Source organism: Pleurodeles waltl, chromosome 8 (genome assembly GCF_031143425.1).
Source record: "Pleurodeles waltl isolate 20211129_DDA chromosome 8, aPleWal1.hap1.20221129, whole genome shotgun sequence".
Lineage (NCBI taxonomy): Eukaryota > Metazoa > Chordata > Amphibia > Caudata > Salamandridae > Pleurodeles > Pleurodeles waltl.
The window spans coordinates 676,471,104-676,489,696 of NC_090447.1; the positions used below are offsets into that span (position 1 = coordinate 676,471,104).

General features: G+C 44.0%; 1 protein-coding gene across 3 annotated transcripts in view; it reads right to left on the bottom strand.

The window, feature by feature from the left end:
* The window catches only part of ZBTB11 (zinc finger and BTB domain containing 11), a 1,413,389-nt gene extending 1,395,238 nt beyond the window's left edge, over window positions 1-18,151 (bottom strand). For 2 of the 3 annotated variants that reach the window (XM_069204796.1, XM_069204795.1), the window contains exon 1: window positions 17,695-18,126. In XM_069204796.1, coding sequence (XP_069060897.1) covers window positions 17,695-18,007 — 313 coding nt within the window. In that variant the 5' untranslated portion in view covers window positions 18,008-18,126. Of the gene's footprint in view, window positions 1-17,694 lie in introns of all 3 variants that reach the window. The other variant, XM_069204794.1, reaches the window with a different exon arrangement.
* Window positions 18,152-18,593: the final 442 nt, after the last annotated feature.

Here is an 18,593-nt window from a genome sequence, read left to right on the forward strand (position 1 = left end):
AACCTGGAAGCATTTTTGGGGGGTATGTCCTTCCACACATTTGTAGGTTAGGCAACAGACTGTGAGCTCAATTCTTTATTCTAATGGGAGCCAGGGAAAGCTCTTTATTTTGTATGCCAAGAGCTTTTTTTTTTATTTATATGCGGAGCACTGCATTGTTGGTTTCTGTAGTGTGCGTGCTTTCAATATGATAGTATTTCTGAAGTGCTGGAAGATGTTAATGTGCATATGTCCTAGATAAGTGTAGGAAAATCTGTGGTCATAGGAATTGAACTGACGCATGTAATGGATTGAGTGTTCTGAAATACAATATTTTCAAAACACTTTCCTTTAGGTGCTTGAATTTGTGGCAGGGGGAATCTGTTTCTTTTAGGATTGTCATGCAAACACAAAATATACTACTACAATGCAGCTCTATGATTTCAGGTAAGCAGGTTTAGGGACAGAGGTTGTTTTTGGCATTGGTGTACTATTACTTCCATGAGATGAGGTAAATATGTTCGAAGAACCCATATTGGTAGGCTGAGAATCATGGTCATTAGAGCTGGGTATATTTTCCTGACAACATACAAGAGGAAGTGGGGTAAAAGCTTACACAAGATACTATGCCCTAACGTAAAACATGCATGTTTCAGTGAAGTGTCAGAGACTGTGGTGTTCCACTTTGTGCGGGCAACATATTGGAGACAGCCTTGAGCAGAGCACAGAACGTGAATGTCAGAGTACAAACAATGAAATTAGTTTCTGTGCTAGAAGTATACAAGATAAAGGAAAATAAAAACATCACAGCAGAAGACAGCTTCTGCTCAGAAAATAAAAATGAATAAAATGTATTGCAACTAGCCTAAAGGGCATAGGCTGCAGACCTATGGCTAAAATAACGTGCCCATAAAAAGCTGCTAACGTTACATTATGACACCCTCCCCTTGCTGGTTCAAAGTGTAGAGGTAAATCTAATCAACTGCATTAAAATTAATTAAGATATATGTACAAATGTCCAAGTTGACAAGCAAGCATACTTGAAGCAGGCCAAATTAAAAACTGTCAATTAAAACAGTACCTTTTCGGAGATAAAAGCTGAATGTCAAATTAAAAAAGCAAAATCAGTGTCATTTTAAAAACTGGCAATTATATCCAGGACAACTGAATCAAGGAAAGATCCCACTTCCGCAAGTGTTAAAGCAACCAAATCGGTGCAAAGGAAAACAAAAGCACTCGTGGTCCAAGACCTTAGCTCCAGCAGAGGCAGCAGTATTACGTGTAGTGCCAGATGCTGAAGTGCCAGAGCCACTTGATCCACAAAGGGCTGCTCATAGGAGGCTTCCCGTAGCAAATGTACCATCAACATGCATGTCTGGTAATAAGCTCTCATCGAGAACATCAACAGATCAGCGTCCAGTGAAAGTAAGCGATGCGTACAAAGACACAATTGTAGTGCCCATTCGAAAAGGCACCAAAGGCATCAAAACACGGGCTGCACACAGTTCAGTACTGGTCTGAATGACAGAGCAGAGACCAGTTGCACTCTAGCTCTTCAAGGAGTGGTGCTCCCAAATACTGCATCATACTTTCACAATACAGTTGCACTGGCAGAAGCACCATCAGCCCTACTTGTTGAGAAGGGGCAGCCATTGCGAATGATAAACAGGAACGGCAGAATGCAACCAATTAAGGACAGAGTAATTAGGAATCCCCAGAATACTCCCTAAAGTATTGAGTGTATGGCTGAAGGTATTATGCCAAACATATATGAAAAGGTGCTGACAAACCCAGAACCAGAGCCTTAAAAAAAGCGTATAATTCAGGCACTATTAGACTCTTAAAATATTTCATCCCAGAAGTTCACCAAAGTGTCTAGGAAATTTTGTGTTTAAAAAGGAACTGTATTTCCACCAATGACCTTGGTACTTGAAGCACCTAGGCCTCGCGTGCAGATGTCAGCACTACATTTTTCTGAAACAACAGAGCTTTTAGTCTGCTCAGCTTGTCAAAATTTACATTAGAAGTAGTAAGATGAGGCCAGATATCTGCTACTTTCGTCTGTTGGGTAGGCGGGAAAAAGGACATTACCGCAACAAGTTACAATTTATAAGACCAAAACTATGTAAGCAATTCTGGCTCACATTTCACAGAAGCTCTCGCTGTTTAGAAGTACCTACCTTCCATTTGGGAGCCCCTGTAATGCTGGTCAAATCAAAGGGACAGGATCTCCCTTCAAATAACTTGCTAAATTAGCTGCTGAAGCGTTACATGCTCCACACAAGGAAAGCTGTTTACAAACTATCGAATGACTTACAGAAGTCCTGCATTTGCTGCCGCTAAGAAAGCCCTCTTTCATGCCACTGAAATATTTGTACGAAAAGGGTAGCTCCCACACCTCCTGGATTGATTACCCCATTAATTAGCGAGACTGCAGATGAGATGTCTGCCACAGACAAAGGCAACTTTTCAAATTTTTCGATGTTCAGCATAACATATATTGCTTCTTTCTTAGCCATTATTTGTTGTTGTCGCATAATATTAAATGTGGCCAACAGGTCCTTGGCCCTAATATAACACCATGGAATGCAACCATTTTTCAATGTTTGTAGAGTCCAACCTAACTGCATAATGGACATAAGTTGAATCTGTCCATGGCGTAAAGTTTACATGTCAGTTTGCATAAATGTTGACTGCAGAGGAAATTATGTTGAGAGTGTAAGTGCGGTCGGATAAGGTATAAATCCCATTATCTACAATCGCGAATGCTTTCTGTAAATTTTCTTGATCTATTTGCCTTAACGGGCTGCGGATTCTCCTTGTGAAAGATTCCAAATCTTGTTGTAAGTTGCATATAAGAAGTGCTTTTAAGTTGTCTTCTGGGGCCTAACAGAAAATCTTCTAAGTCTGTGTTATAAGACAGGAGACTGAGTTGTTCTTTTACAGCATCTAATGAGGAGCTTTGAAACCATTGCTATCATAATTTACCTACACTTTACGTTGTCACAATACTCAAATGCTCTGGCGACTCATAGCAAGAGTCTGGTATGTTTGTTCTAAAACCCCATGTGGAGTTTACAAAACATGAACAACCACCATTTATGTCCACAATAACCACCCACCAGGACTTGAAAGTGATGTGTTATATGTTGCATTTTTGACCAACCCATCAAGCTGATCTTCAGTTAGTTTAAAATATATTTGCCATTTGTAAAATTTTGCAAGAGTGGGGATAGGGGGCGCATTTAATTTTTTAATTTTGGCCAAACCTAAACAACTTGTCTTCTGCACTGTCATTTAAATATATGATTTGTAAAGGTATCAAGCTTGCTCTAAACAACGCTTACCTTCCCAGTATCTGGCAGTGTTTAGTTCCCCAAACACTCCGTAAGTCAATTGACTTCATCCAATATTCATAGCCTTCTGTATTCAACCAGGAAACAAAGGAATCAGAATATAGCAATTTTGTATCAGTCAACAATACATTGTGTATTTCCATTACAGGAAATCTGAAATAATATGAGGCAGCATCTTTAACATAGTGCCCAGAAAAATATGGAAACTTATCCATATATGTTTTAGAATTCCCCACTGGTTGGGTAGGGCAATATTCCCAATGTGTATGATTAAAAATAGTATTTTGGGTACTTGCTCTATGAATGAAATGATGTCCATAATAATTATAGCAGAACATATCACCATAATTTTCTTTTGTTGGGTAAATATCTTCACTTTCAAAGACAGTAAAGTACTCTAATTCAGATAGCATAGAATCAACAGTTTTTACATCCCAGTCATCAGAAACAATCCCAGGTATTATTACATCACTTAAATATAGTTTGAATACATTTGGAATTTGAAGAACCTCTGACAGACCGAATATATCAGAGGAAACTTTATCCCAAACAATCCCAACAGGAACTGGTATAGATGAAATGTTCACTAAGGACAAGTCTCCACTGACCTTGCGGGAAGAAAAATGTGGTTTTAGGACCTCATCCACTAGTTCAACCGCAGAGCATTCAGGAAGGTAATGACCATGTATCAGTAAGAAAAACATGATTGCCACAATCCAAAGAAGAAAGGCAAGTATAGTCAGTAAAAGTCACAGATAACTCCATGGATGAATGAAATAATTTTGTTTAAGCCAGTTTATCAGCTTACATACTCTTGACGATGGTTTCGCAGATTAAGTGAATGAGTCGAAGAAGAAATCATCTTGATCGGGAAAATAACTAGAAGCAGTTAGTGCAAAATTTGGAGCAAGGTTAGGATTTGAAGACCTGACAGAAGTCTCCCTCGGTGGTTCACAGTAGACGACTCCATCTGTTTGAGTTGTGTTTGTGTAGTAGTCTTCATTATTTCTCGTTTGTTGTTGTAGATGAGGATAGTGGTACTAATGAAAGATCGGGGAAATTACAGCATTGCTGCTCAATACCAGTTGAGGAACTCCCTGGTCTGTAGTGAGAGATTAGGAAACCACCCAGGAGTCCACTAGGTCTGCTGTGAAGGATCGGCTATATGGTGTAGCTTGACAATATCAATGGAGACAAAGTTTTTCTTTTGATCCAGTCAGTGGTGGTAGAAGGAAAATGTCACTTACCTAGTGTACATCTGTTCGTGGCATTAGTCGCTGCAGATTCACATGCTGTGCATAGTCCGCCGTCTGGTGTTGGGTCGGAGTGTTACAAGTTGTTTTTCCTCGAAGAAGTCTTTTCGAGTCACGAGACCGAGGGACTCCTCCTACTTTGGTTCCATTGCGCATGGGCGTCGACTCCATCTTAGATTGTTTTCCCCGCAGAGGGTGAGGTAGGAGTTGTGTATGTTAGTAATAGTGCCCATGCAATGGAATGAATAAGTATGTACAAAATGAAGGTTAAAGTAATATATTTACAAATGTACAGATGTTGAAGATTACTTCCAAACAGCTACAGGCTCCCGGGGAGGCGGGTGGGCGCATGTGAATCTGCAGCGACTAATGCCACAAACAGATGTACACTGGGTAAGTTACATTTTCCGTTCGGTGGCATGTGTAGCTGCAGATACACATGCTGTGCATAGACTAGTAAGCAGTTATCTCCCCAAAAGCGGTGGTTCAGCCTGTAGGAGTGTCTGTCAAAAGTAAGATCTATAGGCAGCCTGACCATGTCAGGGACTGCATAAAGCAAGAGGTGCAGAAAATGTTAGAACTAGGAGTGGTTGAGCACTCTGAAAGTCCATGGGCTTCTCCTGTGGTACTTGTACCAAAACCCCATTCCAAAGATGGAAAGAAGGAAATGCGGTTTTGTGTAGACTACAGAGGTCTCAACCAGGTAACCAAAACTGATGCTCATCCTATACCCAGGGCAGATGAGCTCATAGATACACTGGCATCTGCCAAGTATCTAAGCACTTTTGATTTGACTGCAGGGTATTGGCAGATCAAATTATCAGAAGATGCTAAACCTAAAACTGCATTTTCAACCATTGGAGGACATTACCAATTCACAGTAAAGCCTTTTGGATTGAAAAATGCACCTGCCACTTTTCAGAGGTTGGTGAACACAGTCCTGCAAGGGCTGGAAGCTTTCAGTGCAGCATATTTGTACGATATAGCTGTCTTTAGCTCCAGCTGGGATGATCACCTGGTCCACCTATGGAAAGTTTTAGAGGCCCTGCAAAAGGCAGGCCTCACTATCAAGGCTTCAAAGTGCCAGATAGGGCAGGGTAAGGTGATTTATCTGGGACACCTTGTTGGTGGGGAACAGATTGCACCACTACAGGGGAAAATCCAAACAATTATTGATTGGGTTCCCCCTACTACTCAGACTCAGGTGAGAGCCTTCCTAGGCCTCACTGGGTATTACAGGAGGTTCATCAAGAACTATGGCTCCATTGCAGCCCCTCTTAATGACCTCACATCCAAGAAAATGCCTAAAAAGGTATTATGGACAGCAAACTGTCAGAAAGCTTTTGAGGAGCTGAAGCAGGCCATGTGCTCTGCACCTGTCCTGAAAAGCCCTTGTTACTCTAAAAAATTCTATGTCCAAACTGATGCATCTGAATTAGGAGTAGGGGCAGTCCTATCACAACTTAATTCTGATGGCCAGGATCAACCTGTTGCTTTTATTAGTAGAAGGTTGACCCCTAGAGAAAAGCGTTGGTCTGCCATTGAGAGGGAGGCCTTTGCTGTGGTCTGGGCACTGAAGAAGTTGAGGCCATACCTGTTTGGCACTCACTTCATTGTTCAGACAGACCACAAACCTCTACTTTGGCTAAAACAAATGAAAGGTGAAAATCCAAAATTGTTGAGGTGGTCCATATCCCTACAGGGAATGGACTATACAGTGGAACATAGACCTGGGAGCAGCCACTCCAATGCAGATGGACTCTCCAGATATTTCCACTTAGACAATGAAGACTCATCAGGTCATGGCTAGTCTTATTGTCCTTCGTTTGGGGGGAGGAGGGTTGTGTAGGAAAGTACCATCTTGCCTGGCATGTTACCCCCATTTTTCACTGTATATATGTTGTTTTAGTTGTATGTGTCACTGGGACCCTGCCAGCCAGGGCCCCAGTGCCCATAAGTGTGCCTGACTGTGTTACCTGTGTAGTGACTAACTGTCTCACTGAGGCTCTGCTATCCAGAACCTCAGTGGTTATGCTCTCTCATTTCTTTCAAATTGTCACTAACAGGCTAGTGACCAATTTTACCAATTTACATTGGCTTACTGGAACACCCTTATAATTCCCTAGTATATGGTACTGAGGTACCCAGGGTATTAGGGTTCCAGGAGATCCCCATGGGCTGCAGCATTTCTTTTGCCACCCATAGGGAGCTCTGACAATTCTTACACAGGCTTGCCACTGCAGCCTGAGTGAAATAATGCACACATTATTTCACAGCCATTTTCACTGCACTTAAGTAACTTATAAGTCACCTATATGTCTAACCTTTACCTGGTAAAGGTTAGGTGCAAAGTTACTTAGTGTGTGGGCACCCTGGCACTAGCCAAGGTGCCCCCACATTGTTCAGGGTAAATTCCCCGGACTTTGTGAGTGCGGGGACACCATTACACGCGTGCACTACACATAGGTCAATACCTATGTGTAGCTTCACAATGGTAACTCCGAATATGGCCATGTACCATGTCTAAGATCATGGAATTGCCCCCTCTATGCCACTGGCACAATCCCATGATCCCAGTGGTCTGTAGCACAGACCCTGGTACTGCCAAACTGCCTTTTCAGGGGTTTCACTGCAGCTGCTGCTGCTGCCAACCCCTCAGACAGGTTTCTGCCCCCCTGGGATCAAGCCAGGCTTGTCCCAGGATGGCAGAACAAAGGACTTCCTCTGAGAGAGGGTGTTACACCCTCTCCCTTTGGAAAATGGTGTGAAGGCAGGGGAGGAGTAGCCTCCCCCAGCCTCTGGAAATGCTTTCATGGGCACAGATGTGCCCATTTCTGCATAAGCCAGTCTACACCGGTTCAGGGACCCCTTAGCCCTGCTCTGGCGCAAAACTGGACAAAGGAAAGGGGAGTGACCACTCCCCTGACCTGCACCTCCCCTGGGAGGTGTCCAGAGCTCCTCCAGTGTGCTCCAGACCTCTGCCATCTTGGAAACAGAGGTGCTGCTGGCACACTGGACTGCTCTGAGTGGCCAGTGCCACCAGGTGACGTCAGAGACTCCTTCGGATAGGCTCCTTCAGGTGTTGCTAGCCTATCCTCTCTCCTAAGTAGCCAAACCCTCTTTTCTGGCTATTTAGGGTCTCTGTCTCTGAGGAAACTTTAGATAACGAATGCAAGAGCTCATCAGAGTTCCTCTGCATCTCTCTCTTCACCTTCTGCCAAGGAATCGACTGCTGACCGCGCTGGAAGCCTGCAAAACTGCAACAAAGTAGCAAAGACGACTACTGCAACTCTGTAACGCTGATCCTGCCGCCTTCTCGACTGTTTTCCTGGTGGTGCATGCTGTGGGGGTAGTCTGCCTCCTCTCTGCACTAGAAGCTCCGAAAAAATCTCCCGTGGGTCGACGGAATCTTCCCCCTGCTACCGCAGGCACCAAAGAACTACATCACCGGTCCCTTGGGTCTCCTCTCAGCACGACGAACGAGGTCCCTTGAATCCAGCAACTCTGTCCAAGTGACTCCCACAGTCCAGTGACTCTTCAGTCCAAGTTTGGTGGAGGTAAGTCCTTGCCTCCCCACGCCAGACTGCATTGTTGGAAACTGCGTCTTTTGCAGCTACTCCGGCTTCCGTGCACTTCCAGTGGAAATCCTTTGTGCACAGCCAAGCCTGGGTCCACGGCACTCTAACCTGCATTGCAGGACTTTCTAAGTTGGTCTCCGGCGACGTGGGACTCCTTTGTGTAACTTCGGGTGAGCACCGTTTCACGCATCCTCGTAGTGCCTGTTTCTGGCACTTCTCCGGGTGCTACCTGCTGCTGAGAGGGCTCCTTGTCTTGCTCGACGTCCCCTCTCTCTCTTGACGCAATTTGCGACATCCTGCTCCCTCCTGGGCCACAGCAGCATCCAAAAACGCTTACCGCACGATTTGCAGCTAGCAAGGCTTGTTAGCGGTCTTTCGGCGGGAAAACACTTCTGCACGACTCTCCACGGCGAGAGGGATCCGTCCTCCAAAGGGGAAGTCTCTAGCCCTTTTCGTTCCTGCAGAATCCTCAGCTTCTTCTGTCCAGTAGAAGCTTCTTTGCACCCACAGCTGGCATTTCCTGGGCATCTGCCCATCTCCGACTTGCTTGTGACTTTTGGACTTGGTCCCCTTGTTCCACAGGTACCCTCGACTGGAAATCCATCGTTGTTGCATTGCTGGTTTGTGTCTTTCCTGCATTATTCCCCTATCACAACTTTTGTCCTCTGGGGAACTTCAGTGCACTTTGCACTCACTTTTCAGGGTCTTGGGGTGGGCTATTTTTCTAACCCTCACTATTTTCTAATAGTCCCAGCGACCCTCTACAAGGTCACATAGGTTTGGGGTCCATTCGTGGTTCGCATTCCACTTTTGGAGTGTATGGTTTGTGTTGCCCCTATCCCTATGTGTCCCCATTGCATCCTATTGTAACTATACATTGTTTGCACTGTTTTCTAAGACTATACTGCATATTTTTGGTATTGTGTACATATATCTTGTGTATATTTCCTATCCTCTCACTGAGGGTACACTCTGAGATACTTTGGCATATTGTCATAAAAATAAAGTACCTTTATTTTTAGTATAACTGTGTATTGTGTTTTCTTATGATATTGTGCAAGTGACACTAGTGGTACTGTAGGAGCTTCACTCGTCTCCTAGTTCAGCCTAAGCTGCTCTGCTAAGCTACCATTATCTATCAGCCTATGCTGCTAGACACCCTATACACTAATAAGGGATAACTGGGCCTGGTGCAAGTACCCCTTGGTACTCACTACAAGCCAGTCCAGCCTCCTACAACCCCAAGACATGGCTAATGCAGAAATGTGCATTTTTCAGGGCACAGGGGATCCTTACTGGGATTATCCCTATACACAGAAAAGTCTAAGAGTGTGGCAGAAATATGCTCGTAAGTATGACTTATCACCCTACTGGCAATAGGACCACAGCCCTGTCACAACAGCCCTTGATATTCAAGGGCCCAGGGGCGCCTCAGTATATACCATGGCCCCAGATGGACAAAGAAAATCTTTAAAAAACAGTTGCCACAACTCATTGAGGGTGCTGGGAAATGGATAGCAGCTCTGGAAAAACATACTGCAGAGATTACTCTTGCAATAGGGGACATTAAGAGTTTACTAAGTTCCCTTATAGGAGATGAGACAGACCTACTGTTCACAAAGGCAGGAGTAAAGAATGTGACATTGACCAACCCAAAATGTGATGGGGCACCCTTTAATAGAGTAAGGGGAATTGTTTGGAAACAACTGAGAAAAGTGTATCCAGACAAGCCAGACATTGGGTCCCTTATGGCACAAACAATGCAGCCAAATGAGGACCCAGCCCAATTTCTTAACAGAATGAAGGAAAAATGGACACAGGGAGTGGGGGAGAGTTGGGATGTAATTGGACAGAATGCAATACTATTTTACAATATAGTGAAAAAGGGTCTGCCAGCTGAAGTGCAGGATCAATTAGATAATATAGCGGCCTTAGAGGCCAAACCATGGATAGAGATACAAGCACACAATACATTTTTATAAAAAGAGACAAGAAAAGGAAAAGAGCGAGAAAGATAAACTAGAGAAAGCAGCAGCTAAATTGGTCCAGCAGAAACTGGCTAAAAAAACAGAGGAAGGAATTGCCACTGCCACCATCCAGTTAGCTGCAGTGTCCCTGGGAGTGCCCCCTTCGGGCACCCCAATGCAACCCTACCCGTATGACCAGAGAAGCAATAACAGGAATAATGGAAGAGGAGGGCAAGGAAGGTTTGGGGGAAATAGAGTAAACACATTCCAGAGTGGACAGACATGCCACTATTGCAAGATGACAGGACATTTCATTAGAGACTTTAGGTTTAAAAAGGAAGATGAACTTAGCAACCAGACAATGGCAAATTATGGCCAACAAATGGTACCGCCTGGTGGCACTGTAGCACAACCTGCCACGAGTCCCCAAGTGATATATCTCCCACAGCCCCAAATACAACTGCAGCCTCAATCACAGATACAGCATCAGCAGCTACAGCAATCAGTGCCCCAAATACAGTATGGGCCACAGCAGACAGTGCAGCCCACCTTGCAGCACCAAAACTTACAAGGAGGGGTAACTGTCAGGGGAGGAAACCCATTCTAGCAAAACTACATGGGAGGATATGCCCAATGAAGGTGCCCAAGGAGAAGTCTCATGTGTCCAGTCTTATCGGTAACCCACAGGCCAGACGAGGAACCCACTGTGATGGTAGCCATAAATGACAAAGAGTACACCTTTCTCATTGACAGTGGGGCCACTAGGTCCTGTATCCGTGAGAGGGGACTGCCATTGTCAAATTTATCAATGAACACACGGGTTCTTCGGGGCTGTAATGAGGGTTCCATTCACTAAACCTGTGGAGATGGAAATAGGGGGAAGGTATGTTGATGGATGTTTCTTATTCTCCCCAAATGCACCAGCTAATCTGCTAGGACGTGATCTCATGGCAAAATTAAACATGACTATTCACTTTTGAAGAGGATGGGACTGTGATCTGTTCAACACCTGGAGTATCTAGTACACGCATCATGACAATGGTTACACCCCCACCCAGATGGTAACCAAGTTAGAGCCAGACCTGTAGACATTTGAGCTTTTACTAGAGCAGTGTACACCATCATAGCAGAAACACCGGAACTGACAGGCAAGCTAGTTGAATTACCCAAGAGCTTTCTCTTTAGACGACAGGGTCCCTATTTTGAAATATTAGACAAAGACCTCATTCTGGAAATAGAGGCTCCAGAAGTGTCCCCCCCTATGGGACACTGATGGCAAGTGACCACACTGGTGCGGTGTGGGCATGTGTCATCTTTTATGATCCCAACATGCAGGTGGGAGACATATCAGATGACCATTTGTTTGCTGATGACCTTAGAAAGACAGAGATTGTTTTTCAAAACAGTGTATCTCTACGCACCACACTGGAGACAAAGTCTGTGATACCAAAAAATTTCTCCAGTCCTATCAAAGATAGTGATCTTGCGCAGGTAACCTCCAACTTGTGGACAAAAGGCCCTTATGATGTCCGCACAGCAGTACCATTCAGAATAATTTTAAAGAAAGGAGCAATACTACCAAGAGTGAGACAATACCCTCTATCGAAAGAAGCAGAGGAGGGCATTGCACCCGTTATACAGGCATTGGTGGAGCAGGAGTCATATACCCAAGTGTATCCCCTTGCAACATCCCAATTTACCCTATAAAGGAAGGCCAAGGGAAATTTGTGGCGCATGATTCAAGACCTGTGCCCCCTTAATGATATAGTGATACCAGAATTCCCTGTACTACCTGACCCTTCCATCATCCTAACAAACATACCCCAAGATGCTAAATACTTTTCAGTCATAGACTTGAAGAATGCATTTTTCAGCATTCCCCTGCACCAAGACAGTCACTATTTGACTGCATTTTCCTATCGCGGTTCACAGTACCTTCATTCCTGATTACCTCAAGGGTACTGTCAGTCCCCTAGTGTCTAACAGGACGGTCAAGAATGACCTCACCAATTTTCAATGTGACAGCACAGTGTTGCAGTATGTCGATGATCTACTGATCTGTAGTCCAACAGAGGAGCAGTGTAGAAAGGACACTGTGTCCCTGTTGTGCACCTCTGCTCAAAGAGGTTACAAGGTGGACAGGGACAAATTACAGTCCTGCCAGGAAGAAGTTTAATACTTGGGGGAACTACTGTCAGCATCAGGCTGCCGAATTATGCCTGGGAGAGCAGAATTTATTCGGCAGATGGCAGAGCCTGAGACTCTGAAAGGAATGCAGAAGTTCCTAGGCTTATGTAATTATGTAAGAGAATGGGTTTTTGACTACAGTACTTTTATATCCCCACTGCTTGCATCTATCAAACAGGCGAAAACACAGAAAGACCGGATAACATGGACTACGGAAATGGAACAAAACTTCAGTAAGCTAAAAACAGAGATAACGAATGCACCAGTGTTAGGAACACCACACTACAACAAATAGTTTTTTTCTTTTTTGCCACTGTAATGGCCATGTGATGACGGCTGTCCTCACCCAAAAGTATCCTATAGGCCACAAACCAATTGCATATTTTAGTGGCCTACTTGATTCTGTCATGAAAAAGCCATTACCCTTGTGAACAAGCACTAGCCACAGCAGCCTTTGCAGTAGAGAAAAGTGCCCCCATTGTCATGGGTGCACCTCTGACACTGTATGTTGAACATGCTGTGTTTGCAATAATTCAGAAAGCTAAAACAACATTAACAACACAGAGAGTATCACGCTATGAGATAATATTATCATTACCATCCCTGAAGGTGGTTAAATGACACACAGTCAATCCTGCTACCGTCTTTGCACACCCCATTTCAGACACTGACGATGATGCCCATGATTGTGCCACATATACTCCAGATGAGTGTAGCCAAGCAACAGAAGACCCCATTCCAGGTAGTGTTGTATATTTTGTGGACGGGTCTTCCACAATAGATCAGGACACAGGGGTAAGACATATAGGTGCTGCAGTATAACTCTTCAGACACACTGCAGATAACTGAACAGATAACTTTGCCAACTCAATATTCAGCCCAGGCTACTGAATTAGTAGCTTTAGTGGCAGCCCTCAAACAAGGGGAAGGAGAAACAATAACAGTATACTCTGATTCAGCCTATGTCACTACAACAGTGCATTCCAGCATTATGCGGTGGAACAGACGGGGATTTCTCAAGTCTGACGGAAGCCCTGTCATGCACCGTCCCCTTTTAGAGCACTTGATACAAGCTTTAAACACTACCACATGCAGTTGCAGTAGTGAAAAGCGCAGCCCACACTAACGGTCAGGATTTTGTATCCTGTGGAAATGCTCTGGCTGATTGGGCAGCCAAAGATGCAGCAACACGCCCTCTTAGTGACACACATACCACAGTTTTGTTAGCTAGTGAAACATTGACACCATCAGACCCTTTGAATGCATCCAGACATTACACAGAGACAGCTCATCTGCATATAAGAGAGATACAAGAAAATGCCCGCCACGCATGAGAAACAGTTGTGGGAAGCCAGAGGATGCACACAGACAGGAACAGATTTAATATACAGACAAATGTCAACAGGGAAGCCTGTTATGCCCCAAGCATTGCTACTGATAGCTCTAAACCAGCTACATCTTCCTTTACATACTGCTAGAGACAATATGTCCCTCCAAATACGTCAGGATTGGTTTGTCCCTAACTTACATGAGATGATTACAATGTACATACACACCTGCATAGTGTGCCAGTATTATTCACCAAGTCCCACCTCTAAGGTAATAGCTTCCACAATACCTCGCCCACAAGGTCCCTTTAAGGAACTGCACATTGATTACAATGATATGATTGACAGATGCAATCATTATCGCTATCTTATAGTTGTAGTCATCCCATTTTCAAGGTGGATGGAAGCAGGACCTTGTGTGCACTATGATGCCAAGTCTGCTGCTAATTTTTTGATCTGTGAGGTAATACCGCGGTGGGGTGTCCCTGAGGGGATCAGATCCGACAATGGCACCCACTTCGTCAATAATATATTTTCTCACCTCACCACCTTGTTAGGAATAACACATAAATTGTCCTCAGCTTATCATCCGCAAAGCAATGGAATTGTGGAGTGCCTTAATGGCCTCCTCAAGAACAAAATAAGTAAACTATGTGTGACATTGAAGAAAAAATGGTTATGCTGTCTCCCTGTGGCACTCTTTGCTTTGAGAAATACCACAGGATCAGATCACCATTTGACTCCTCATCAAATAGTGACAGGTAGAACAATGAGCACATTTGTGCCATCAACTAGACATAAGTTGGAGACTGAAAGTGCACCTGAAGTTGTACAAACTGAAATGAATGAATACATGTCTGAGCTAACCAAAGTTGCAAAGTTCTTCTCTAAACAGGTTACACGTGCAGCCAAGAAGCGCACCCACGCATCTCCTGTAAAGGATCAACAAATACCATTGACTTTGGGAACTTTAGTATATATTCGCAATTTTGTCAGAAAGTGGAAGGACTGCAAATTCAATGGCCCCTTCCCAGTGACAGACAGCACGACTACAGCAGTGAAATTCCAAGGCCACAAACCATGGTTCCACCTCCAAGATATCCGCCTGGCCCCAACCATGCCATCCATCCCTTTGGACACCGAGCAGGAAAAAGAGGGGGGAGATCAGGAGAATCAACTGGAGTAAAGCCTCCCTCTAAAACTAAAATATTAGACAATTCTTCTTTCCAGATATGAATTTTATGTTTGTTTTTCCTCCTCGGTGCACTGATATTGATGTTTTTAGCTCTTGGATATTTTTATTTTTTTGATCCTTTATTAATTATTACACGCATGCGTAGAACTGTTGATAATGATATTGACAATCACCCTCTCCATACTGCTTTGTTTCATAATATGTGGTATGAGCACATGCATAGTATAGGCACATCCACGTCCAACACCAGTTGTTATGTATGCTCTCTCATCCCCCATGCTGTTGGAGTAGATAGATTGCATCTCCCAAAAGAGGTATCCCCAACCATTACACATTGTCTCCGGCACCTATTTTTTATGCAGAATGAGAGCACAGCTACAACCAACTCACGTTAGTCTTGTTACTGCACTAGTTAACACAGCTAGATTTGACACCACCCCAGAAGTCCTACAAGTCTTGACAGGAAAACAAGAGATAATGGAAGAGATATCAAAAATTAAGAAAGCAGGGCAAAAAAGGTCTCACCCAGATTGGGAAAAAGGGGTATTACAGCAAGGTATTTTTGGAAGCTCTTACCCATCATCTGAATGTAGTAACTATTTATCTAAACCCCTGCCCCCTGATTGCGCAGGCAGGCCAGTTCTTAGTATCACAGGGTCAGTATTTGCCTATGACAAATGGCATACCGAGGCCAAAGTCATATGTAGAGCAATATCATTATGGAATGGCACTGAGACACAAGGTCCACTAAGTTTTAATAAGATAATAGGCCAATGTCAGGAAATATGGGATGCGAACATACAGAGATATACATGGACAGGAACTACCATACACCATAGAATAGCAATGAAATTAACACAGTTTTCTCTTTGTTTCAGAGGGAATGGGACAGTGAAGGTGGGAAATAACTTCAACATCACCACCTACAACGCTGATGTGTAGGGCAGCACCTCCAGCCTGATGGATAATTACTGGATGTGTGGGGCCCGGCTCCACATGCAGCTACCCACAAACTGGAATGGCCTCTGCTCCCTAGTGACTTTGCATACCCCCTCCCTGGTGATACCAGGTGTGGACATCTCTCTGCTACAGGACCATCCCATGAGCCGTCCAACAACCTTGCTTCACCATTACCGGACAAAACGAGCTGCTGAGTTTTTTGGTACTGAAGTGTGGAAAGACGTTCCACAGGAACATAGAATATTTAGTGATGCCCAAATCTTTTTTGGTAGCATCCTACCATTTATTCAGGCGAAAGCAACTGCACGCTGGCTGCAGATCATACACTTTGAATTGATGAAGACCATAAATGCAACCGAAGATGGGTTCAATGCTATCAAGGAAGAACTCCGAGCCCTTAGGCTTATGGTAATGCAACACAGATATGTACTTGATTTAATGACGGCCATGGAAGGAGGGGTGTGTGTAAGAAGATTGGATCGGCCTGTTGTACTTATGTGCCGGCCAATGATGCGGACAATGGGACACTAACTCAGGCCATTAAGACATTGCATGATCCACAAAAGAAAATGATCGATGTGGGTGGTTCCAGGGCTGGATCGAAAGGGTACCGTCCTGGATGTCGGGGTTGTTCAAGGCCTTGTTGCCTTTGATCGTGTTGATGCTCTTGATGTGTCTTATTTTTCAGGTAATAATTGCATGCTGCAAAAGGATGACAGCTAAATTGGGAGGGACAGAGTAGTGGGTATGTGGTGATTCCCCTAGTTTCATCATTAGATGGGAAGGTAGGAAAAGTAGTTGAATAATCAACTAGAGGGGGGAATGATGTAGGAAGAATAGGAACACATCACATACAAACATAAGTTCCCAAATCCCAATACAAACATTTTAGGCTAGGGATGGTTGTAAACTAATGTAAGTAGTGAAATGCTTAATACATGACATGCTAAAAAAAGACAGACTGTGGGTTCAATAGAAAAGGCAGGCCCATATTTAGGACAAACAAACACTTATTACTTAGGAATCTTATACACATGCTGCATTGTTAAGTTAGCTGTGCTGAAACACACAAGAGGCCCAAGCCACATTAGAATGAGAGTTTTTCTTTAAAGCTGCACCAACTGTTGCTTTCAAAAAGTGTTCACTTAGCACGAAAAGGGTAGAACAAAAGGGTGTATCCTGCTTTAGCACAAGGGTCCTAAAAACCACAAGTCATTCATATCTTAGTGAGGGGAACTGTGTAAGGGTCAGATAAGCATTAGCACAAGGCAGGGCTACCGTGAGCATCACGTAAAATATAATCACTTGTTGTTCAGGAAAGATAGAGATGCTGAATTACATCAATGTTACTTACCCACCCATGAGGTGACCAGTAATCGTGCATGTGCTCTTGTCAAAAGGTCTCCCTCCCCTATTATCTTCTCTGTTCTGCTTGTTCTTGCTTACGTCAATGATGAACTTGTAACCATAGTTTTTTGCGTTTTTTACAGAATAAATACCACTGCTTGTGAACTAGAACTTTGAACTTCAGTCATGGCCTCTATGTTGAGATTGCCTGTTGTTCCCAGCTGAAAATCGATTAAACCTATATTATTGTGTCAAATTGATCGGTCTTATTTTATTAACAGATTTCCTTCTACCACTGCCTTACTTGGTTTGTCCACCCCTTTTGTTGTTTATTTATTTTAGGACTTGTAACATTTTATATCTGCAGTTTCAGTATTACTTTTATGGTAGGCTGGCATTCGTAGTACTCTCTACTACAGAAGGGTGTACCATCTCAAAAACTGCTATACCATTAACCATCTATAAAAACCCGTTAAAGCGCGAGTCTTTAACACTATAGCAGAGATGAAGTGTGATGAAGAAACCTTCATCTTACCGTACGTACCTCTCCACCAATATCGCTGGGAAAGGTGCTGCCAGGTTTGCAGGCGAGTTCGATGTCGGGCTCCCGATACGGGTCGGTGGGCTGCACAGATGAGGCTCAAGCGGCGCTCACGCGGCAGCACCACCTCCAACTCGCAGAACCGCTGACGTCCCCGTAGGCGTCGCTGATAATAGAGTGTGTCACCCCGGGCAACGTAGCAAGCCGCCGCCTTGCGTATTTTACGTTTGGCATTACCAGTGGTACCAGGCGCATACGGCTGTTTGTGGTCCGTCAAGTAACGCAAGATAGCCAGGTAGCTCTCCTCGCTGGACATAACTTGTAGTTTATTTTTTCAGGCAATAACGGAGCAGCAAGAGGAGTTTATACTTTTTTTTTAGGCCAGAGGCAGGAAGAAGGAACTCTACACGAAGGTCCGTGTGGGAGAAATGAGGGGGGGGGGGGTTGAGGATGGCAATTTAGCAGCGGACATGACGTCAACCCCGACATCTGATGTACAGATGATTCCATGCCTGAGAAGGCGGGTTTACTATTGATAAATCGTACTAATTAAGTTAGAACATCAATTTATATTGCCGTTCATTATTTGTAGGAGTGTTACAAACTGTTGCTATATGTTAAAATGCTCTGAGCTTTAATGTTTGAGCTATCTCTACTTAATGCCCCCGGGGAGCCATAGAGCGTTGTATATGAACGTTCTAGTGTTTGTGTTTTTGGGAGTGTTTCCGGTGATGTAGTCGCAGAGGCTCTTGGGATCGTGTATTCCCGGCTCCTCGGCAGTATTTGAGCTCTGCCTTATTGACCAGCTCAGACACGTTGTTGCCAGATTGGGCTATTTCTTGTACAAATCGGAGAAATTTTCCCATTTGTGCGAGAAAAAAAAACAAATGGCGGGTGGCTAT